The sequence below is a fragment of the Anser anser genome (genome assembly GCF_964211835.1).
Source record: "Anser anser genome assembly, chromosome: 14".
Lineage (NCBI taxonomy): Eukaryota > Metazoa > Chordata > Aves > Anseriformes > Anatidae > Anser > Anser anser.
Genome location: NC_139735.1, coordinates 2454406 through 2479299, shown reverse-complemented (window position 1 = coordinate 2479299; position 24894 = coordinate 2454406). Strand labels below are relative to the sequence as shown.

Here is a 24894-nt window from a genome sequence, read left to right as displayed (position 1 = left end):
AGCCCGGAGCAGCTGAGTCTCCATGTCACTGATTCTGCTCTGCAGCCTGGGGGGTGGCATTTCCATATATCACGAGGCAAGTCCCTCGTCCACCCGGAGCGCGTGGCAGAAATAGCTGGCTCTGCCTTCTCATCACTCACTTTTGATTGCGTTGTTTTCTCCCTACTTATGTAACCCTAATTTATTTAGGGAATGAAATGTGCTCAGGTTTTATACTGCTGGCCTGGGAGCCAGGAAGCTGTTTGCGAGGAAAATCACCAGAAGCCCTGGGGAGAGACTGAACTCTGACTTTAATGAGGCAGAACCCAAACGGGCAATGGCTGGGGTGGAAGCTGAAGAAGAGGGATGAAATAGCTCAAGTTGGGATGGCGTAAGCCTGGAAGAGCAGAGTCCTTGCATTTCTTAAGTATCCTGAGCGTAGCTGCAGTCAGAAAAGATACAAAATCCGTATAATCACCACAGCTAAATTTGCAGTCATCCATACAAAGAGCAATGAAAGCACCATGCAAAATATTACTAATGCTTATTTACAACTTGAGATGTGTGGTATCGCTGATTTGGTTGTTTATGAACGCAGTAAATATGGGAATATGAAAGAAATAAATACACCTCATTTTAAATGCTTGGGATTTTTTTAGAAACCCTTTATCTAGGGCTTAGAAGAAGTATGAGCCTTTTTTCTGGGCTCCTTGTTTCCTGGTTCATGCATTTTTCAGTTTATCACATTCATTGCATATTGCTGGCCCCGAACTCAAAGTGAAATGAATGGAGAGTACAAGATTGGAGCTGCTCACTGCAGCCATTTCTGATGTCTCGGTGGTTTTAAACTACGTGCGAATGCTTCTTGAACCCCAAATACCCTGTGGCCTGACTCGTCTCTATTTTCAAAGTAATTTACGTACACATTACAGTGGTTCCCACAAGTCATGCTGTACTTAATGGTCTGACAGCATTTCCATGATAAACCCTGGGGGTTTATAGAGCAGCCATAAAAATTCACTCCAGGGAGAAACTTGGCATGCCATATCCTCTACCAGAAGCTATCTTTTTCTGCCTTAAATCAGGTATAAATCAGTTCAGCTACTGTAACTTATAGAAGTTCAAAAAAAGAAAGTTTAGTAGTTTCATATGTTTTTGGTCCTCTTTAACACCGTACTTTAAATACAGATAGTGGCTGCTCTAAAAAGCAGCATTGGTTTGAAAGAACCTGCCCATTTTAAAAAATTCCCCATTTTGAGTCTAAGAAATCTATCAAGAACTGGAAAAAACTTTTAAGCTCCTAAAAATGCTGATACTTTAAAAGAAAAAGAAAAAAAAAAAAACAGATATTGCTTCCATGGTGGTGAAACCACTGATGCTACTAATCGTTTCCTTCAATTCCAGAAAGGTAGAGTAGAGAGTGCAAAACTACAGAGAGCAGCTGAAACTCCTCCCCGTCCCCGAACCATAATGCTCTTTTTTCCTGTGCGTTCAGTGGAAAGTTTTAATGCTTCTCCCCAGTAGTTATTTGGAGCGAGGTAGAGCAGGAAACTCTTGTGTATTTTTGACTCTTCTTAAAAAGATAAGCAAATCTTTTGAGTCAAGTGTTTAACAGTCATGACTACCAGAAGTAATTATGAGAGCCTATTAGACCATTAGCAATTTTGCTTTTCAAATTAATAAATTGACTGGGAAAATGCATGGCTGTTACAGTGTAGGCAGGACATTGTTGACACAACACGGGAATATTTTATCAAAAATTAATCATATCAACATTGCTCTCAATCTGTGGGAAATAGGAATTTAAAATAAAAACAAATGCATTTATGTAAACTATTCTCTAAAATAGACTACTTATGCCTATTTACATAATGAATCTATCACTTATCACCCTCAGGAGATTAGATAATTAAGCACTGAACAACTTATATTTATTCATGTACTTTCAAGAATGAATGAATTATCCCTTTCTGCACAAACTGAATGTTCCCTGATTAGCAACAGGAGGGCAGGGATGGGATTTTACAGTGGGAAGTGTGTTGTTTCTTTTCTTTAGAAAGAAAAGAATTTGATCTTTTGAGTACAGCACACGAAGAAACTGTGTTTGGTTCAAAGTCAGTAAGAAGGATTTTTTGCAAGCTTGCTAGCGCTGCTAATGTGCTTGATACAAATTCGTATCTTAAAGCTGTTTTTTTTTTATTTTTATTTTTTAAATATGCATGACGGTTTGAAGGAATGGTCTGAATTCCTCCTCAAGGGGCTGGGCAAGAAACACCCTTGGTATCTCTGGACTGCAACAACTGGGAACACAGCTCACCCTTCACTGGCTCGCACTCACACAGGCTAGAAGAGTTGTCCAGCCTTGACAGGGATGTGCGACAGGGTCTTGTCCTCCAGCACCAGGGGTGGAGACAGCTGAAGATTTGCATGTATTTATGCTGAGTTCTGTAACAAGGCAGGTTTTAGGCTTTCACTGCCAGGTTGGGACCTGCCTCAGGGAGTCCTAGCCTGTGGCCTTCATGAGTAATGACAGAAGAGGGCTCAAAGTACTGAATTCTTTCATACTGCAAGCAATATAATTATGCCTTTTTATGGCTTAGAAAACAGCATTACTAATTTAGTGGAGAATGTACAATAAAATACTTCCTGAAGTAGCATGCCCAAGGTCCTGAGGATTTATAAATTACATTAAGAACTTGAATTATTACACTTACAAAATAAAGCTGAGGTATGAACATTTCTACTTAGCTTTGGGAATCATTTTATCATTCACATTAATTAAGCTTATAAGCCTTAGAGGAATGCTGCATTGTGGTACCTCTTTTCCTGGGAAAGCAAACTCTTGAAGCATCCCATGGCAGGGCAGCAGGGCTCACACCAGAGGCAGAGCCAGCTCCCAGGGCTGCTTCCCACAGGTTACAAAGCCAAGACTCATCCCCATCACCTGCTCTGAGCTAATGTGGGAGCTGTAGGAATTCTCTGGGTTAATTAATTGTGAACAACTTTAATCGCGTTCATTAAGAGCTCTAATGTTGTTAATTAATAACATAAACATTTTAGTAGCGTGACTGGCTTTCCTGTAATTCAAGGCTGGTGTTCAGAAAATGGAGTTCTCTTCTGGGGTTGAGCGATGGATAATTCCTCACTGACCGTGGACAGGTGAGAAGACCGTAAATACTGCTGGAGAAGACTGGCTTGTCAAACCTTAATAACCAGCAAACTGTGTTAACATGGCAACATTTCTTCTGGAGCTAGTCCTGAGAACAGCCGGTGTGATGGGTTTGCACAGGCACGCGAACCCAGGCTGATTTGTGTGGTGACGGTTTTATTAATTCGTTTCTTCAGTCTATGGACTGGGGTAGAAACTAAATCAGTGATGCTAATATGAGTAATTTATAAGTGTGTTATGCAGTGCTTTCCAGATTCAGACCCACTGTGAACTGCCCTTAATTTCTGCAGTGACTAATTAGATGACCACATCCCACCCCAAACAGTATCACCACAAGATGGAGTCTTTTTTGGCTGGATAAATCTTGTGTACAGCTGTGTGTTTATAATGCATCCCCCATGCAACACATTTTAAAATCCATTAGCTGCAATTAGCTCAGTTTTAAGAAAGTCTAAAATTGATCTCCCTTCTCTATGCAAAGCCAAACATTTCTCATCAAAGTTGTTGGAGGAAAAAATAATTATTAAAGGTTTATCATGTTTTATCCTCTTATCCATTGATTGTTTTGATTTTCTTGATTCAGTCAGCTCCTCACCTGAGAATGTATTCAGACAGAGAAGACTTCTACCTATTGAAACAAATGCTAAAATCACCATTGACCTTCATGCTGCAATGTTGGGCCACAAGACAATAAACAGAATTACTAATGCAATGCAACGCCTAAACACAGCTGCAGGACTTGGGGAATTGAGGGGAGGCAAAAGTTTGCATGCCATTAAATCAATCCTGACTTGTACCACTGCTGGAGAAACACGATGTATTTAGGGCTGCACTGTCCGTGCTTCAGTTCACAAGCAAAAGGTCTCTGCTCACGAGAGTAAATTTGGGGGTGAGAATCTGTGATTGAGACTTTCTTTGGAGTAAGTCCTCTCATCCATTGCTTCAAACAGTGCTATTTTTCGGTGCTTTGTATACCACCTAACAGCTAGTTATAGCATTAAAAAATGATTTCCTTGTCCCCTCAGCAAAATCTAAGCAGTAAAGTCATTTGTTCCATATTCTGTTTTAGCAGGACAGGACATCTGTGAACAAATGTAACAACGATTAAAGGTGGTAACAATGTATTAAAAATATATTTTCTTTAGATTTAAGTGAAAAGATCTAATTAATGATATGAAGCACTTTAAAAAAAAAAAAAAAAGAAATCTTTTTCTGTATAGTGTAGCAAGAGCAAAGGCAGGCAGGCAACCGACATTTACTATGTAAATTATCTCTATGCCATGCTAAATCAATGAGTTTTTCTCCATAGATGCTCATTCCAGGTTGCTCCCTATAATGACCTCAATTATACATGTCTTCATTGTGAAATTATGATTGCCTTTGGCGGGCTGCAAATGACAGCAGAGAAAAGATTTCCATGATAAAACAGCACAACAAGTAATACCTGCTCGCATTAGTATGCAGAGCTTGCAAAGGTGCAGTGCAACTCCTGCCTTAGCACCTTAAGAAGCAAAATTGGAGAGGAGGAGGAGCAGAAGAAAATGTTCAACAATATCTTGACATTTTTAACAAGGAAAGGAATTAGTAAGACTTCACAATCTTACATATGTCACTGCGGGACTTGGTATTGCAAGAGATTTGATGTAAGAACATCAGAATAGCAGCACCTGGGGCAGACCAAAGTCCGCGCTGCTTCTTGACCTCTCTGGGGCTGAATTTAACAGCAGAGAGACAAGGTGTGAGAAGCAGGATGGTGTGATCCTTCCCCTGCATCATCTTCTGTCCCCAGCCAGGACACGCAGCCCCCTGGGCAGGGGAGGCTGGATTGAGAACGGCACTGCCTTGTCTCTGGAAGTGCACAGGTTTCATTCAGGAGCTGGGCTGCTGCCATCACCAAAGAGTTTGCAGTGTCCTGGCTGCCTTTTGTTGACCTCAGTTTAGTTCTGTATTTTGCAAAATACCAGGTGAAAGATTATTTCAGGACCTCCGATGCACAGAAACACAGTTACATCCGTTTCTTCTTAAAAGTGATTATTGCAAAGGCTTTACCCCTGTCTTGAACTGTTAAAAATCAAGTCAAAAGTGATAGCATCCCATTCTCCTATTGGTGGCAGATTGGTTGGCGACACCCCTTTTGTCTTTGTCGTTGGACTAGGCTGAGAATTTACTTCAGCTGAAATCCCAAAGAAGAATAGCGGGTGTGACGTGACTTGATAAATATGATAAGCTAGGGCTGATACTGGTTGAATCTACTGAATATATACAAAAGTATTGTGCGTGCATCATCCTGCAGAATATCCAAATGAACTCGAAATTGCTCAGTTTTAGGATCAAATTCCATTCCAACCCGTGTTCTGCAAGTGAGCACGCTTTGTGAATATTACCCATTTGTTCTGTTCAGTTTTATGTGTGTAGTAAAAATCCTTTTATCTCGTAAAGATTTTTAAAAACTAAAATGCACAGCTCAATACGTAATCTAGAGGATTCTACACAAAATCATTATGGTGACTTGAGTGATTTGTACACACAGTCCAATTAGCATCGGTGTGTTTGAGGTCTATAGCTTAAGTACAAGATTCTGATTTTTTAATAAGATTTGTGTTTTTAAACAGAGGAGCACAGCCCTCCTATCCTCCCAGGGCATCTCTGTTTCCATCCCAAGGCATCTGGTTGTGTAAATGAATCTTTTCTAGTGTAGCAGTAAAGCTTTGACTAAAATAACACAAAATAATCCTGTTAATAGAAAGACTTTTGGAAGTTAATATGCTAGTCATAAGATGCCTTCAAACATAATCCATAGAAATATTCAGGAGAGGAGCGTGTTTTTATTAAAGTAATCTATACTAAATACATGCTTTAGCCTAAAAAGTCACCTCTTGTCCTGATGCAGTTCATCGAAGAATGGCAACTACACAAGGTGTCTTCTTAAGTAAAAGTAAATACATTTTTCATTACTGTGCTTTTTAAATGAAAAATCAAAGCCTCTTAGTTACCATTTGGAGCATGGAGGAAGCCTCAAAATCTACTGTAACGAAACACTCAAAAAAGTTGCTGAAGAGGGAGCTGATGGGAGCCCAGCATGTGCCAGGCAGTGTGAGAAACAGCACAGGGAATTGAAGAAAACAGCAGTAAGATGAAAAAACAATTCTCGTAAATGAGTGACCCTCTATTTCATTTCTCCTCAAGAAGAGATGGTCCTCATTAGCCCTACTCCGTGCTACATATTACTGTAATTATCAGTTTTTTATCCTGTCAAGTGTACTCCAAATATTTTGTTCATAAAAAAGGAGCTTTCTTTTATGCAGGAAATAGCTGTGTTATTAGTACCTATATGCTTTTACGTGCTGCAGGCAGGTGGATGAAGGTGGCGGGGCATTATAACCTGGCCGCAGTCTGGGGCCTCCTCCTCCAGCAGGTCCCCGGGGTGATGCTTAAGGAGGTGTCTCTCTTGGGCAGGTGATGTTCTCCTCTTCCCAGTCCTCCTCTATTACTCCTTTTAGATTTTAAGGTTTCAGGGGCAGAAATTGTTTGATGGCCTGTATCAGGCCCTCTTCTTGTTCCATGCAAGGAACCACCGCAACCCAAAAAATAGCCCTAAGTTGGTTGAACATGCTTATTTTCGATCAACCGTTTGCCGATACTATAGCGCCCGTTTATTTTCAACACCTTGTGCTGTTTCTAAAGTAGCGCTGGGAATATTAAGTAGGAGAACAGCTAACGGCTGGCAGACACGACGTGCGATGTTGTATTGATCTTTGCAGCCCGAAGTCAGCCTCAGACCTACAGAAGTGAATACGGGTTGTGGCACATTGCATTAACTTCTCGCTTGGGTGGAAGCCGGAGGAGAAAGGATGCAGAGCTGTTCGGGCACTGCTGTGCGAGCCAGTTTTGCACGAGGTGTCCACCGACACTTGATAGATAGGTGCCTTGAAGCGAGTCCTACCGGGCTGCCCAAGGCTCCTGAAAGGGAGCAAATATTTTAGTGAACAAATTTAACAGAATTGCTACTCAAGAGTTGTTTAAAGTGATTTTTCAAGTAGAGCGTATGAAAGGATGGAAAGTGATCTTTTCAAAAGTGGATGTTGGTTTTTATTTTTATTCGGTGCGTTTACGTAGTGGAGACCGCACAGAGTGCAGGAGTTTCCCACCAAAGCTGATAACTCTTAAGGCAAAATCACGTCCTGAGCTGTGACTTGAAATGATAAAAATGGTACTATTTTGCATTATTCCTGTTTCGTTGCCTTTGCAGAGGTGGTTCGGCTTAGCCTGCCGGAGGACCAGAAAGTCAGCGTTACCACCATCACGGTTGGCCTGAGCACCATTCTGACGTGCGGCATCCGTGGGGTGCTGCGGCCCCCCATCATCTGGAAACGCAACGGCATCATCCTCAACTTCCTTGACTTAGAGGATATCAACGTAAGTCCTCCATTACCGGTTTTAGGGCTTGAGTACGACTTCATTTAACAGATGATAGTTTTAAGGGAACAAGTTTTATCTCATTATTATTATTATGGAAAACTGGAAGCTGGCATGATATTTTGTTTTTATGTGAATGTCGAAGGAATAAAAGCAAAACAGCTGAGAGCTTGGGTGCTTGGAATATGTTATTGCGGAGTTAAAACTCAGTACTGCAATAACCCAGCATTTGCTTAGCAAGGATACTTCATCCTTTGTTGCTTGTTCAGTTTGGTGCAATCAAAAGTCCACAAGCAGTAGCCCCGAAAACTGGGGGAAAGAGCTCTCCAAACCATTAACTTCTCAGGTGCCTCGTTCCTGGTACAAAGAACCAGGTTCATCAAGAGCATGAAACAACACATTTACTGCTGGCAATGAAATCTGTCCTCTATCTAAATCAAATAAATCTCTGTCCTCCTCTTCCACTTGCCTTTCAGTCTCTTCTCATCTCTCACTTACCGGCTAGTATTTCTGATGAGCAGTTTAAAATACGGGATAATTCAGCAGGGTGTGGTGGTACCTTCGCAGGAAGGGAGATGAATCTCTTTTTTAATTCGCAGCACTGGTCTGATGTATGAGTCATAGTTTGTAGTAAAGAGAATACCTGAATAATCATATAAACTTACTCATTTATTTAATAACATTTAATTATGGGGAGAGTGGAAAGTAGTGTAAAAAATATGGTCTGTATTTCATTTCTCTTTGCATTAAAGTACACAGTAAATCAGTTTTTATTTTAATTACACTACAGAAAGAGTTGATTTATATTTTTGTTCAGCTCTCGTTAATTTGATAACCACTCAGTTCGGAGTTGTTACAGTCAATACTGTAGCTCCCTGAATTGTTGTGTATTCAGGATTGCTGAAATGTGAAAAGTCTTTGTTTTACTCTTCTGCATTAATACATGAAAATTACAGCATACAGGACAGAAATATGCACTGCAACTTAGTGCATTATTTAACTCTGCCTTAGTAGGAAAATAGTGCACACTGTGTGTAGGTGACTACTGTACACACAAATTCAGTAACTGTAGCCATCTAAACATTTTTTTTTTTTCATCAGAGCAAGGATTACCTTTTGCAAATGCAGTTTATGTTGCTATTTGGAACATGACATTGAAATCCAACACGAAACCAGTAAAGGAGCTGCTACAGAATTGGTACAGGTCTATAGAGAAGCAGTAACAAGGATGCACAGGATTGCCCAGCCAGCCCACAGCTTGTGTACCTGACCAGATTTCTTATAGCTATCCGTCAGTGCCAGGGTTAGAATAATGACTTTTAGGTCACTGTAAATACATGGAAACCAGCCAAGATACGACGCGCAAAGTCAGGCATTGCCTGCTGTAGTGGGAGAGTGGCAGAAGGAAACATGCAGATGGGTGACCTGACAGCTTGCTGTCCTGTTCAAGCATTCTTCAAAACAGATCTATTCTTCGACACAGATTAAGCTGAGTAAAGACTACACATGCTGCCAGCGTGCTTAGTTTAATCTATAATAAGTAAATTCAACAGCTTTGTGTGATCAGTCTAGAAAAAGCCTTTTCTTTCAGCAGTGTTGTTCACTAGGTTGGTCTGAGACACCGTATTTACAGGCTGAGGTTTGTCCCTGGGTCCAAGTTAGGGCTGGAGTTGCAGCGAGTCAGCTGTTCTGAAATCTTCTGAAAGAGCAGTCACAGAATTCTTTAACCAAAAAAAAGTAAGGAAAAGTTCACACATTTGTATCATCTTTATGAAATTCTGTTTATGACCACGTTGATCTTAAAGGAGCATTGGAAGTTGATATGTGAATGGGACACAAAATGGCAATCTGGGAATCGGAGCACAAACACATCCCTGAAGGGCAGCACGTGGCTCTGAGGCTTCGTTTGTAACTCCAGTTGTTTTAGTTAGGATTGTGAGTGGTAGATTTTCGGGCTCAGGTCCTAGTTCCTCCCTAATTTAGCACTGGCCCAAGTGGTTTTCTGGTTTACGTACAAGTAATTCTCTTTTGCATTTGTTATTAAATGTTAAGAGAAAGAGTTATGTCCTTGTACATAACTGGATCCTGAATGATTACTCACACCTTGGACAGTCACACAGAACTCAGCAGTAAATATATATATATATATATATCCCATCGCTTTTTGGTCTGTTTGAACTAGTTTCACTGATACTATATCAGAAGAGCACTTTGAGACTCACAAAGAGGAAAAACAGGATTTATGCCTCTATTTTAATGTTTCATGTGTCAGTTTATGATCTCTTTCACCTTGTCATATAACACCTGGTGCTATTGCACATCAACATTTTTTTATCTAATAAACACCTCAGCACCTTTTCCATCTTTAATTAAACTGTAAAGCTTTTTATGTTCCTTATATATCACCGCCATCTGTATGCTGGTCCAGTTATTTGAGGTGATGCAATTTGGGGATTGTGGTCCTTTATTTCCCTGTAGGACTCGAGCTCAGGTGTGTCCCTTCTCTGGCTACCAGGGAGGGGCACCTGCACACCTGCAGCACTTGTTAGGAGCCTTCAAAGTGGGAACACGCCTCTGTTTGGGGTTCATCATTGTATGCAGCAATGATGGAACCACAACATTTGCTCTGAGGTTTGTGATGTGAAAGTAAGTGCAGCCATGCACACTTCAATGGCACGGGTCGGGATGGGTGGCAGCCTCTTGTGGGTGCAGAAACTCGCGTTAAACAATAATCTACTTAAAGGCACCGACAGCAGGAAAGTAAAGGCAGTGTGCTCCTTAATACACTTGAAGTCGGTTAATTAAATTACCTCAGTTTTCTTTTAGTATGCCTCAAGCAGAAACGCAATTGCATTTCTGCTTTTTACAATAAGCTTAGCAATTTGGCTAATTGGAAGTGCAACAGGAGATTAATTGTACCTTTTTAACTTCAAGAAAATCCTCCCTGCTCCTGGCACAGTGGTAATCACATACAAACCTACAGGATATTCACACACTTGGAAAAATCCTTGTATTATATTTCAATTAAACTCCTTCTCTTCTAAATGCTAATTCAGGAAATCAGATGAAAATATAAACCCAACTCTGAAAAAAAAAACCCCAGAATTCTTCTAAGAAGGTGTGAGTGCAGCAGAGGAAAGGAACCACTGAGAAGTCCTTTGTGGCTTTATTCTCTCCAGATTCTTGATAAAAGTGCTATGAGAAGGTTGTCAGTATTCCATATTAATACTAGAAGTGACAAAGTCAACAAAAACCTAGATAATCCTAAATTTACACAGAACTGAGAGGCTGAAGATTACTGTAAAGCCTGGTTGTTTATGTGCTTTAGTTAAATCAATTTTATGAGATATCTTGATTGGCAACAAAATATTATTAACTTTCCATTGCTCTTTTAATCAGAAGCTTTCATAAGCAACATATTAATAATTTGTCTTGTCTGTGAAGAAATGTGTTAATGAGTTGTCACATACCTATTACAAAAGAGCCATCTTAATGCTACATGTAATTAAATGATTTTTCTTGCAAACATTTAAGATTGCTTTTAGCATAAAGATATTTTTTATCCATATATTACCCATCCAGGTTATTTATCCATTGTAAGTGCCTTTGGAGCTATACTTTTAAAAGGTCATATCAACATTTCTCATGAAGAAAATAACTGCAAGGTAGCTGACACTGGTGAGATTGTACTACAATTGTAACTATATAAACTGATGTTTGACTACAAGTAGCAAAGTGGTTAAAATATGTCATCTTTTAAAATAATATACTTCTGCCTCCTAGGAACAAGCAGTATGTTTAACCAAATCTGTGATTATGAAAGCATTCCTCAATTTGAAAATATAAAACACTCTTCACGGAGTCAAATGTGTTTATACAGTATTTATAGAGCATTGTTTCACATGATTTGACATCATCTTTAGACAAAAATACATGAATTTATAAACAAAATTTGTAAACAAAAGCTTATCCTACAGAAGCATGATGAAAACATAAACAACAGAGAACAGAATATTATCATACAAAAACAAACGTTACAGAATTTAGGTAGATAAGAATTTGGTGAATTACCAAGTATAATACAGGTAGCTATAACATACATTCATGAGTATTTTTCATTATTCCTTTCGTAGTAATCTGTACAGTGTAACTCAAATCTGCATTAGATCGTTAATTCAAAAATACGCTTTTCATTACACGTCATTAAAGTATAGGTTTCTTCATTTCTGCGGATGCTAGTTAAGATAATATGCTCTTGCTCTCCAAAAAAAAATAAAAATTTACAAACTCATCTAGGAGCAAATGCAAGACTTCAGAGCCAGCTCCCAACCTGCGGAAAGCACACCAGTGAATAAGGTAGGGAAGTGAGAGTGCTTTGCAGCTAGTTCGTCGCTTGTCTTTCTCTTTGTTTGATGAAAAATCAGTAATTGTGCTTAAAAAACATACTCCCAGGGGCTAACGAAATGCAGCGTATCATTTGCTTTATTATTTACTGTACTACTGCCAGTTGTGTGCCTCGGTTAGCTCATCTTGCAGGAAGTGCAGTGAGAAGAGCCCAGTAAGAAGTCCCTGTGCCAAATTCTCGAGTACGTCTTGAATGCTCCTCCCTTGTATCAACTTCATGCATATTCAGTTTTCTATTATGCAGTCTATTATTTTTATTAATCTTCTATGAAAAAACATGGGTATGGGGGCATGACTCAGCCTGGGGAGGACCATGCTGGCTGATAAAATATCTCTAACAAATAAAAGGATTGGACTTTTTAGGAAAGTAGCAGAGTACAAAGCAGACAACACTATTATGCCAGAGGATATCCCTGATATGCCTCGTGGTGAATAGTATGTGCAGTCCCAGTCATCCCATCTCAACAAGGTTGTAATAGAAGCAAAGAAGGGGAACAAAGATGAGGCAGATGCAGAGGCAGCTCTGAACAGAGAGAGATTAAATAAAGCAGGACTCCAGCTGAAAAATAGGTAGATAATGTGGGATATAACAGGGATCTAGAAGACCATGAGTGGAGAATATTAGAGAGACCTTTGCTCTCACCTTCAGCCATCCAGCCTCTGCTAATGCAGCATGAAAACAGTGTGGATTTTGCTGCTGGAGTTCCTGTCATCACCCAGGACCCCAGAGACACCTGAGATACATAGGCTTAGCTCAGAGACATATGGTGCTGCTTGGAGAAAAAGCAGTGATTCTCTTTTCAAAACAGGTTCTCCTCCTCCCCATACAAATCTGCGTGCCTTGCTCCAGCTGAATCCTAGCCTGCCTCCATCGCCCTGCTGCAAACCTCTGCAGCAGTGGGCTGTCAGGTCCATGGCGTGCTAAGCATATGGAGCTCGCACAAGTCAACCCATGGGGGCATAGACCTCTCTAAATCGTTTGTTGCTCATAATCCACGTTTACCTGCATGCCCAGGAAGATTTATCTCCTCGTGTATCTCATGGCTCATGCAAGATCTGTGCCTAGCTGCTTTGATGCACCTTTCATACGTAGAATCATAGAATATCCCAAGTTGGAAGGGACCAAAAGGATCATCGAGTCCAACTCCATATTCATATTAACGTCCATTTTCCATGTGTAATATTTGGAGACCAAGGCAAATGGCCAACCTTGAAAGTATGAGTCACCTGGATTAGATTTCTCATTAGAACAGGCTGCATGAAGGAGATAAATTCCTGTTGGTGCTTTTAATGTAGTTCCATTGTTAAATAATAAAAAGATCACGAAAAGATCACGTGTGAATAACCCCATTTAATTTCCTGCTAATAGAAATGAGGCTATTAAAATGATCAAAACCCGTGTCACCCTAGATGCTGCACTAATACAGTGATGTGAGTAAATTACAGGAAGTTGCATATTTAAAGCCAAGTTTTTCTCTTTCAAATCAAAGTTTAAGAAATTGCACAGTGTTTATAGTATCTTAGGTCTTTGCAGGCTCTAAAATAGAGGTTAAGTGAAAAATTAATGCTGACAGTATTTTCGGAATATGTAATCTCTCACTTTTGTATAGTAAAGACCACAGAACTTGTATGCACCTGGTGCCTTCAGTGGAATAGCTTATTTTTGGGTCACAGTCCAAAGTTTGTAGGTGATTTCTGCAAATGCATCAATACTTCAATGGAGACAATACGGCTGTTCACCTGGTCCTAAATACCCGGTAGAGTATAAGGCTTCGTCTTCCTAAACTTCATATTTTTGTGGAGGAAGACATTACTCTTAACAGCCTGGGGTGGTTTTGTTTTGCTTGCATTTTTTACAGGCGTGTAGGTCACAAACCTTGTGAAATTTTTGAGAAATGTGAGATGTTAGATCTCATTCTCCTCTAGATGCGTTGCACACACTCAGTCTGGGTGTTATAACAGAAAAGGAGAACTATAAATACAGTGTGAATCTTCTAAAAATGAGAAGGAAGAAAGGATTGAACCTATTAAAACCATCTGCTGTGAAGTATTGAGGTAACTAGGCTGGCATGCTTACAAACATGCTTTAGAAGAAATTTGAGAATGAGAAGAATTAGGGCTCGTCGGCATCTGTTGTACCCCCCAGTACTTGCCCTGGCCGGTGGAATCACTGACCAAAATCCATGAATCCCTGCCTTGGTACTGTAGGGAGAAAGTTGAAGTTTATGAATATAATTTTCTCCCAAGATTGTTACTTACCTGTTCAGTCATAATCTTTGCTTTTCTCTGAAATGTCCAGTGGATCCAATTAATAGAAACATTTCACTGAATCCCTGGGATGCTCGTTCCTCCCTTCCACCAACAGCTCCAGCAGGAAGACCTACTGTGGATTTTCCTCATCATACTGACTCATGAGTTTCTCAGGATATAAAATACATCCATTTTTATCTGTACTATAATTGTAAAACTATTTTAAAAGACCATTTCCATATATTCACGCCAAAAATTTATTTGGCTCTCCAGCAAAGTCTTATGTTCTAAAGTATTTGAGCAGAAAAACAAGAACAGATAAATTAGTATCCCATCAGGCTGTGTTTGCAATACTTTTCTGGAATTTGCTTAAGGCTGAATTTTTCTCCATGTAGATTACTAAAGTATAAGATAGCATGTGTAAAACCAAGAACAAATAATATTAATGAAGCATAAGTTCTCAGCTTGTCTCTGGAAATGAATTATTAAGAGCACCAAAGAAAGTGATTTAAGAGCCCATGACTAATTTAGTTTTTATTATTTTTATATGAATCACTCATGAATCTATTGTAAAAAAGATCAGAGACATTTGATTAGTGTGGAGAAATCACTTTCAAAGTGATAGCCATTGTTGTAGGTTTTGCATAATAATCATCTCATTAAATGCTTGGGTACATTTTGTTTTGAAGTCCTGTAAACATTGTCAGAGCGAGACTCTGAGGATCAGGCAGGCTTTTTTAAAGTGAACTGGTTAACAAATTTTCATCACTGTGTTGTCTGTTATGAAATTGTGACGGCGTTCATTTCACTCTAGTGGAAAACCAGTGCCACCAGCGAGCCCCAGTGCCAGGAACTGGTTTTGGCTGAAGTATGCACCAAAAGTGCATGGGGAAGGCTCCCGGCTTCCTTGGGCTGAGTGGAAAGTGCTGGAAGAGAGGCGTTTAAAGGTGAAGGAAAAGTACAAATTATTTAAGAAGAAATATAACCAAATAGTGGGGTTCTCCTAAGAGGATAGATCAGTCAGCGAGCTGTTTCTTCTGCCTTTACTTCCAATATAAATACTTAGAAGTCGATGTGGTGAGGGGATATCAACCGCCTTTGGGACTCTCCCAGGAGAGTCGATGGGGAAAAGTGTTTTATATACGTTTCCCCTCTGTGTAAGAACAACCTCAAGACCTGTTAGAAAGACTCATGAAATAGAGTCAGAAAAGGGCAAAAATGCAGGTGCCAGTGGCAGCACCCTCCAGCACCACCCGCGCTCCCCAGGCGGCCGCGGGGCTCGGCAGGCCCGGCTCCGTGTTCGCTCCCTCTTTGCTGGCCGCGTCCCCGGGTGTCAGGGCAGGAGATTTGTGGCGTTACAGTTGCATATTGGATTTCACTTGAGACAGAATGGGAACTAGATTTACAAGCAATATGCAATGTTTTACACATTTCTAAGCACGGTGTCTCTGAGCTGCAGCAGATTGCATGACCAGGGAATGCATTAGAAGGGAGGAATGGGATAAATAAATATGAAAAATCTTGTGTTTGGAGAGACCGATGCCTTGGGTAATCAGTAGTGATGGAAAGGAAATACAGTACAAAAAAGTACATATCCATTTTCTAGGATCTGCTTTGTTATTTTTTGAAATTGAGTGTGTGCAGTAGCGATTTTTTTTTGTTAGATTACTCAACGGTTATCAATTTAAAATGCAGGGTGGTGTTTTTTTTTTAATCTCGAAAAGTTCATACATATCCTGAGATCACTTAATCAGTCCTTTATTTGAAGGGTAGCATATTTGAAGGGCAGAGAACTTTTTATTCCAAAAAGGGAGAGAAAACATGAGACAAACTGCTGGAGAAGTCAATTTATCATCTGTCACTAGTTGACCTTATCAATTATGAGAAATTATAAGCACAGCTTGCGTATTTTTTTATTTTTTATTTTTTTTACAAGAACATGAAGTGTTATTTTATAATGAAATTCATAAAAGAGAGGCGATGAACACCTTATCCTTATCTGGCTGCTTTGATGCAAGGCTCGGCTGGTTGTAGCTGGTAGAAGGGTATCTGCCTCTTGTTCATACATTTTCATCATTTCTTTTTCTTCCCCTTCACAAGAAAATTCACCTTCAGCAGTAAAGGAGGGAAAACATGCCCCAGAAGTGACTTTTTTGCCTTTCTTCTGGTTCCCAATCCTTTGCCGTGGTATTATGCATAAAGATCTCTCCACAGTTCATCGTTTTGCTTGTTGGGGGTAGGTGTAGGGCAGTCCCAGCTCCCAGGGGTGCATAGCACTGCGACTCCTGGGCAGCCCTGAGATACTCTGCTTGAAAGGTGTGGTAGCTTTAGGGAGAGAAAAACTGTGTGATACATCATTTTTATAGATGTTCATGGTTCCTTTTGACTGTTTTCAGGCTTGTAGTGACTTGGAAACCTGCCGTTGCAAGCAAAAGCCATCTGAAAACGTTGAAGCACACGGAAATGTTTCCATTGTCCTTGTTTAATATGAATTCTTCCCATTCCCTATGGCCTGCCCATCCTCTCCCCTGCCAGTTCTCCCCAGGAAAGTTTACGTGAGTGTGTTTGGATGGATGGATGGATGGATGGATGGATGAAGCAAGTTCATAACATGACTCTAAAAATCTTTCGTGCTAAGCAGTTTCTGAGAACTTTTATTCATAGAGCTCTCACTCGCACAGTGCGTGTTTTTGAGGGGAGAAAAGTCCTCACAGACCCGCTCTTCCTTCTCAGCTTGGTAAAATTGCCTGCAGCTCTACGGTGCTACTCCTGGTTGAGGACTTCTTCCCTGCATGCTGAGACAGCCGCTGGATGCCCTGCCAGTGCTAGCTGGCACCACAAGCTTGCACGGCAGCAGGAGATGCACCCAAATATCCCCCGGGAGCACCAGGGTGCCCACTGCCCGTGTGGCGTGGCCCCTGGCCACTGTGGGACCCCCGGAGGTGAGAGCCAAAGGATCGAGGGAGGCTCCTGGGGAACTGACGGCTCCCCGGTCCTGATGCTTTAGGGCTTGGGGCGTTACAACACTCCCCGGTGTGCCTTTATAAGATATATATGGGAGGTGTTTGTGCATAAGAATGCATGCATATATATAAAATGTAGCCGTGAAACCCTAATGCACTAATTATATCCACAGGGAAACACAAAGAGAAACTGTAAACTGCAATAAATAAGCACGCAGGAAGAGTCATTAATTTGTTACAGAATTCAGAATTCTTTTTGTAGCAACAAAGGGATAAGTATTGAACCTGAATTTAATAACCACTTTTTCCTTCCCACCTCTAATGCTGGTGATCCTTAATAATGTTGTACTCCATGTGAATTTGCTGTGTGTGTGCAAGTGCTAATACGGAGCAGATATTTTCCTTCTGTGCCTGACATAAATGATAGCGTTGCCTAAATCACATTTGATAACCTTTTTTTAAGTGCTGGAAGTCAGAAAATAGTTTTTAAAAGTCATAAACCATGCTTTTGCCAATAAAAGCTTCTCTTTACAAGAAAAATGCATTTGGAGAGGAAGAGAATAATACTGTAATCTTGCATCAGTTTGTTTTTGCAAGGGTCTTTACTTATATTAATACATTTGTATGCATTGGAAAAAACAGATTGTCCATAAAAAGACAATTACAGAGCACAAACCAAGCATTCATAATATTTTTCTGAGATAACTTAAAGGAAGCAACACACTTAAAACAGAAAAGATTTTATTGTCCTGTTTTTCCACATCTCCGTATAAATCATTCCATAAAAGTAGCCATCCTGCTTTTATTGATCTAAACTCAATTCGAGTTGCTTTGGGATTAACTTTAAAAACTGTTATTAAGTCCCCTCCACTGCAAGCGCCTTCTCTATGTCATGTAAATATCACTTGAACAGGGGTGATCTCTCTGCTATTTGCAGTCATTCACGCGTCTTTGCTTTCCAGCAGGAAAGATCTAGCTGACCAGAAAATAAGGCAAATGCTCGAATGGGGATTTTTGAGTAGATATTTGTAATAATGGATTGTTTAGTTTAACCAACTCATCCCGTAGTCTAGATGCCCGGTCCGCCTGACACTGAGATGCTTTTGATGACAGATAATGAATTTCAGGAACATCTATGGATTTACTCTCGTTCGTAACTGTACACACATTTGTGCCTTGTCGTGCTGTCAGAGCGACAGGGTAGCAGATAGCGGATACAGAGCGGTTATTTCTGTCCCCCTCAGGTCAAAGGTTGTGCTCTGGGAAGAGTGAGCCTGTTGTCCTGCCTGTAAACTCTATTTTTCAGGGCTTGCTCTCAATCTGCCTTGTAACGTGTCTAAAAATAGGAAAGTCCCCAAACTTCTCGTTGCCCTGCCAGTGCAGGCCTGTCAAGGAGACGAGAGGCATGAAGAGGTTCCTCTGGTGCCAGACGCAAGTTATTGGAGAAGATTCAAGAGCCAGCAGAAGCAGTGCCAGATGAATCCCATCCTGCAAAAGATGGGCCGCTTTGTACTTTTCCTTCGGGGCTGCCAGCTGGCTTTGCAAGTCTGCGGCAGGATCGCAGCTTCCCTCAGAAATGTCCTAAGCGTCCTGGTTGGAAAGGAGAGCTTCAAACTGCGAAGCAGGTGCACCCTGAAGAGACAGAAAGCGTGAGGTATAAGGAGCCCCGAATGGTTTTGTTTTAGAAAAAAACCTTTCCAATGATCAAACAAGTCTTGTTTGTAATCTGCAAACCTGGGCGCAGGTTCCCTTTCTCCATCACACAGAAATGGGGACCCAAGGTGTTGTGTCCCAGCCAGCAGAGTAGGTTTGCGTTCCTGTTTCCTGCTGTCCTTCCTGATTGGTTCGGTCATGTCGCAGGGGAAGATGTTGGCTGGGAGTTTTCAGCTTTCACGAGCAGCACAACTTTGCCTTTCTACATCTCCAACACTCACCCTGTTGCACTGGCTTCCTGCCACCCTGATTGTAGATTGATTTTTGCCATATTTTTTGCAGTGAAATTCTGCAAAGAGTTTTATTTAACATGCTTCACACATGGAGCTAATTAAGGAAAAAACATACTTTAAGCTCATTAACTGTTTTTTAAATGTATCCTTCTGGGTTTGCATAGAAGTATAAACATTTTGGAGCTGCAGAAGTCTGAATGTTAATGGGGTAACAAGAAAAGCTGCTTTGTATACCCACCAGTGCTGTGCTTCTGTTAACTAGAATTTGAAATATATTTCTAAACAGAGCAGTTGTGCAAAATATTCAGTGCCAAAACCTCGCTAACAACTTATATTCTCCCCGCCTATAATCAGAAAGTGCGATGCAGGAGCAGATGTGGGTAAATAAATGAAGGGGGGGGGAAAGAAAGATCCTTGTCAACCAGTTACAGATCAAAGCAGGCTGATTTGAAGTAAATTTCCTTAAAAGAAAGCTTTTTGTCGTCTTTCCTGTCTCCTGCCGAGGATATTGTCTTAGCTGACAAACAGTTTCAGTTCTTTCTCATCAAGTCTCAAGGTTACAGTGCGTTTTCTAAGAACCAGCATAGATAAAGGAAACTTTAACCCACCCAGAAGTTAATGTTTTAGGCATCTGAGGTTAATGGGTAGATATTAAATTTCCCTGTAAATTAAACAGCTGGAGATTGCCATCTTTTTATGTGCAAAGAGCACCTTGTTAACAACCAGCACAAAAGTTCGTATTCTCAGATGAGTTACTTTGCCTTACTCTGAAATTGCTGCTCGTTTTCTCCTGTGTGTTGATTTATGAACTTCAAAACTCGCTGTTCAAAATTCAAGCTGTGTTCCCAAGCTGTGATACTATCAAAACCGCCGAACAGGTGACCTCCCTTCATGTGGTGTTTAAAATATTTTTACTAAATAATAAGGCTCCTTTCCTGTCTTTTGTTACATGCAGGATTTTGGAGAAGACGATTCCCTCTACATCACCAAGGTAACGACTATTCACATGGGCAATTACACCTGTCATGCCTACGGCTATGAAGAGCTGTATCAGACCCACATCCTTCAGGTGAATGGTTAGTAAATGGCATATATGACAATCCACTGAAAATGTTCCTGTAAGCAAAGTTGCCCGTTAATCTCATTCGCACGAAGACATGAAAAGCTACGCACCAAATGGGCTTTGTGTGAGAGCAAACGCAGCTAGTGGCTTCTCACTCGTGCCATCACACAGGCGATCAAAAAGAAAGGTAGCACGGGGGGCCGTATGTATAATTAGCTGGGCTTTAGCAGATATTGACAGCTTGTTTTACAGTTTCCAGAGAGTGACGAGCAATGTTTCAGAGCCTCTCTTAAACTAATGACTACTTTTGTCAACAGAATTGTTGCTTCAATAATTTCATCTTCCAGAAAATAATTTCTGTTGCATGAAACAGCCCACGGTATTTAAATACAGCGCTGTGTTTCCAAAACTAGCTATCCAACTTGTAGCTATATACCAGATTATTACCTGGCTCTAGACAGCTTGGTTCGACTGAGGGCTATTTACATCAGCTTGCAGATATGGCCCACTGGCTTGCAAAATGAGGGCAAACTGTTTTACGAGTGAGAGAATCACCCGGGCCATATTCCAGCATCCTCATTCACCTGCGTCCCTGGACCACATTTGAGCCTGGTGGAATTTATATTCTGGCCTTCACTATCTTTCTTTTGACCTCAAACTCAGTCAGTCAGATTTAGTTGAAAATGACCTTAGCTTAAACTGGCGTTCCGTGCCGTATGGAGCGCTGGGGGCTCTGAGCCAGGAGCATCAGAGGGGCTGAGGAGATAGACGTGTGCATCTCAGAAGACACCTCGCTGCCCACGTCATATAAAGAGCAGATAATCCCAGCCCTCTGGACATGATTGATTTTCCCACTTTGTATCCGGCACCGTCAATTCCTCCTGTGCGAACCGGACACCAAATGGCAGCGAGCTCACGCCTCTTCGCTGGGGTGAGAACGAGAGCTTGAGGGACAAGCCCGTGGAGAATCCACCTCCGCGGCACATCCAAATCTATCTTTACTTCAGGCACTTGAAAAAAAAATGTAAATCCTTTTCCAAATCGATACTGCTCCCTGTCCGATTCCCTCTGCACCAGCTGTGCTCCCCATCCCCCTGTGCTGCAGGTCCCTTTGAATCCGGTGTGCTGACACGACCAGCAGTACCTCAGGAACAGGGGACAGGGTAACCTTTATGAATAGATACTGCAATATTCTGGCCTCAACATACTGAGTTTTACAAGAAAATTCAACAACTTTATTACTGGAGATGCATTATAAGGAAAATTATTATTTAGTTCTCCCTGTAGGTGTGCACAGACCAAGGAGAGCTTATCGGCTGGTAAGAGCACACAACTCCACCCAGGCTAACAGAGAGAGGCTGACACGTAGACAAACAGTAAAAAGGGGTAATTATGCACTTTAAGGAGCACCACAGTGGACGTGGGGCTCAGGTTTGACGGCAGCTCAGGTCCCTGGGATGTGCCTAAGTGCCCCCCCCACCCCCAGCGAGCGCGCAGGGGAGAGCACAGAGCATCCAGTTGATTTGAATGAAAACCAACTTAATGTTTCTACATAACAATTTGTCATCTTTTGAGATAGTAAACTGCAAAGTCTCAGCAATATGGATAACTAGATTGTGCGTGCTGCAGCTGGGAAAATAGGTTTCCTTCCTCAAAGTGCCATTTGTTTGATGAACAGCAGTTGAAAGAAAAGCAAGCTAACAACTTAATCCCGTGTATATTATGTGATATATTCTGAGAGCTGAATGGAGTTTAGTTGGCAGGCGACGATGTAGACTGTATCATCACTGAGAATTTAAGGCCCAAAGGCTTTGAAACTAAAACTGGAATGAGACGAAAGCTAGCTGGAGTGTGGGGAGGGCTGGATTCAAGCTGCAAAGCTGGAGCGTACGTGTGCCTGCCTCTTAGCTTAACTTCTTGAGAAGATCACATTTTAAATAAAAGTTTCATACCACAGCTGTATGTGATATTTCTAATTAATACAAAAGAAAAAAATATATAACCATGTTGTCTTTTTGAAGTTGCTATATAGTCTTTAAATACGGCAAAATGCCATGCGTTCTGATATCAGCCTGGACTTGCTAGAAAACACTGTAGGGTCTGGAAATCTTTGTCTCACAGCATCTAATGTTCCTGTATGAGCCATTAGGCTTTGCAAAACCAGGGTTTTGCAATTGCTAATGTGGCTGGCTGCCCACATCATTAAATTCTCTCCTGTTCTGCCTGTGTCGTGCTTCCCCCAGCAACTGATGTTGGGGCAACAAGAGCGATGACAGGACGACGCTGCTTACCCTCAGACATAGCCTGGGTTTCCGAAGGCAGAGCATGTCTCAGAAATCCTTCTTGCTTTTTAGAACCATAAAGGACAAATTGAGGAATTTCTTCTGACAGGAGTAGAGGGAAGAAGCTGAGCTGAGCGGAGATGCAGAGAGCCTAAGTACAGTTCATTGGCTCTGTTCAGTGCTGGGGATTGTCTGTGTCTGTCTGTATCAGACTAAAAACTCCATCTTCAACCTGGGCTTTTTGCTGTTGCTGTTCTGTATTAGACTCAAACTGTAAGGGAATGTGACAGAAATAAGTGAGCCAGAACTGGGGTGTATCTGCTTGCCTGCCTCCTCCAGGGAGGGGATAATACGCTTTTAGCATCAAAAAGACAGTTTTGCTTTGTTTCATTTTATTATTCTACAAAAATGTAGATTTTTTTCTTTTCTTTTTAATATTGAAGACAGTTTTGGTTTGGTTTGTTTTTTTTTTTATTATTCTACACACACACAAAAAAAAAATATTTTCTTTGTAATAGCGAAGACCCCAAGTCTCTCTATTGGGAACAAGTAGGGAAAGAACCAAATGGAAGCAGTAGGGTTTATCCCTGATCCTTCCCAAGCTCTCTGTCTGTATGGGCATGTCCCTACTTTTGGGAAGGGTTTCAGTTAATTCAGTGCTTTTGGAAGCTGCAGTCAATCTTCCAGTGTTCTCTGTTCCTTTTCATGCCATCTGCGGCCTGATTCATTGCTCCCACTGAGTTCCCTCAGTCTACCTTACAAAACATTTTATTGTCCTTTTCTCCTTAAAATGATCTGATCCTGGTCATGTCCACCCTCTTTGCATTTTTTTTCCTTTGTTTAGTTGAAGGGGAAAAAAGGTTTGTTCTGCTCAGCTGCTGAACGCTATGTAGCACTTACCTTTGTGTGAAAATCAACACACAGAATCAGCTAAAACATGCATTTTTCCTCTGCCTGCTTTTGAGTTACCTGATTGGGTTTTACTTCATCGGATCAGCTAATTGTGTTTTCACTTGCAGCGCTGGAGTGAGCTTCGGCCTTAGAACACATGGCTCTGTGAACCTCTGGGGGTTTCAGGAAGAAGTCCTACGTGTGCAGTGTTCACCAGGGTTTGCTAGAACTTGCTCAGCTGTTTCCCAGTGTCACAGATAACATGGGTGGGTCCAGATGCTCTTACTGACAAGCAGAAATGAGAGTGCTGTTAGGCAGAAAATGCGAAGACCACTACATGAATGCCCCAAACCACTGGGACATGTCTTCTGGACAAGAAGCATAAAACAAACGTGACATGCTGCCCGCATGTGACATGGTGTGTTATCTTTAGGTTGGGTTGATCAACCTTATGAATCCCAGAAGTATTAAAATTTAAGTCAGTGTATTTATACACATGGCCCTTAATGCCTTTGGAAGAAAAGGACGTATTGAAAGGCAGCACAAAGTTTAGGAATGACAAATTCATGTTTTGTGCTATGTCTTTGATCAAGAGGGGCAAAGAACAATAGGAAAATTATGTTCTCTCCTATGTATGATATTGCTTGGGAAATGCGTACAGCATGCACTAACTGTAGGGAAGAAAAGCCATTTATCATTTTCAAGAGGAAAAAAGAATTTCTGAGAATAAAAAGTCTCGTAAAATTGTAATCAACTATGAAAATTGATAGTTTGCAAATCAAGAGCCTGCTCAATGTAGGGCATCCTTTTCCTTGGTCCTTGCACTCTGGAAAACATCGGCATAAATCAGAATATCATATTTCTTGTAAAGAGTTTTACAAAGCTATTTGATCGTCATCCTAATGGTAAAGGTCCGATAGGACAAGGTTTCCAGTAACAGAGAGGTGTTTCAAACAGAAGTTTTGTTAATGCGGCATTTCAAGAGAAAACATACAAAGCTGCAAACTCCTTTCAAATCATAAATGGGGAGATTAAACCATCTGAAGTAAATGATTAATGTATTAATTCAAATAACTGCTGGAGTATATAGGTCCTGTAGCAGCAATGTATGTCTTCAGGGCTTGATACTGCCATCTGTACGCATCGTGTGCTTTATCACCTGAGCTGCTTTACTGTAATGAATTGGTCTACTCACAAGTAAGGTACTATTCAGTATGCAGTAGTAGGCAATCTACCTAATCTCCTACTTGTTTGAATGCCTCTATTTTTTCAACTTTGCTTAAGATAATAGCCTTTTTATATTGCCTTTGGCTGCAGGCACAGTAATGGTTAGCAATGATATATATTCACCAAGGGAAATAGCAAAAGGTAATCCATATATTCCAAAGTGTGGAGCTAAAATCTTTGCAAGTTTAAAGTAAAATGTGCTTACTTGGAATGTATTAATTTGTAGCAAGGACAATAAAAATGCATTCTGCAGTTTGCTGTTATCACAAGGCAGTTGCATGCCATAATTTACCTGTGCAATGAA

The 24894-nt window shown here is 40.9% G+C and overlaps 1 protein-coding gene across 6 annotated transcripts in view; it reads left to right on the top strand.

The window, feature by feature from the left end:
• Positions 1 to 24894, top strand: part of FSTL4 (follistatin like 4) — a 351120-nt gene that overhangs the window by 302528 nt on the left and 23698 nt on the right. For all 6 annotated transcript variants that reach the window (XM_083798912.1, XM_083798911.1, XM_083798913.1 and 3 more), the window contains 2 exons: positions 7398 to 7564; positions 20083 to 20203. In XM_083798912.1, the coding sequence (XP_083655038.1) occupies positions 7398 to 7564; positions 20083 to 20203 (288 nt within the window). The remainder of the gene's footprint in view (positions 1 to 7397; positions 7565 to 20082; positions 20204 to 24894) is intronic.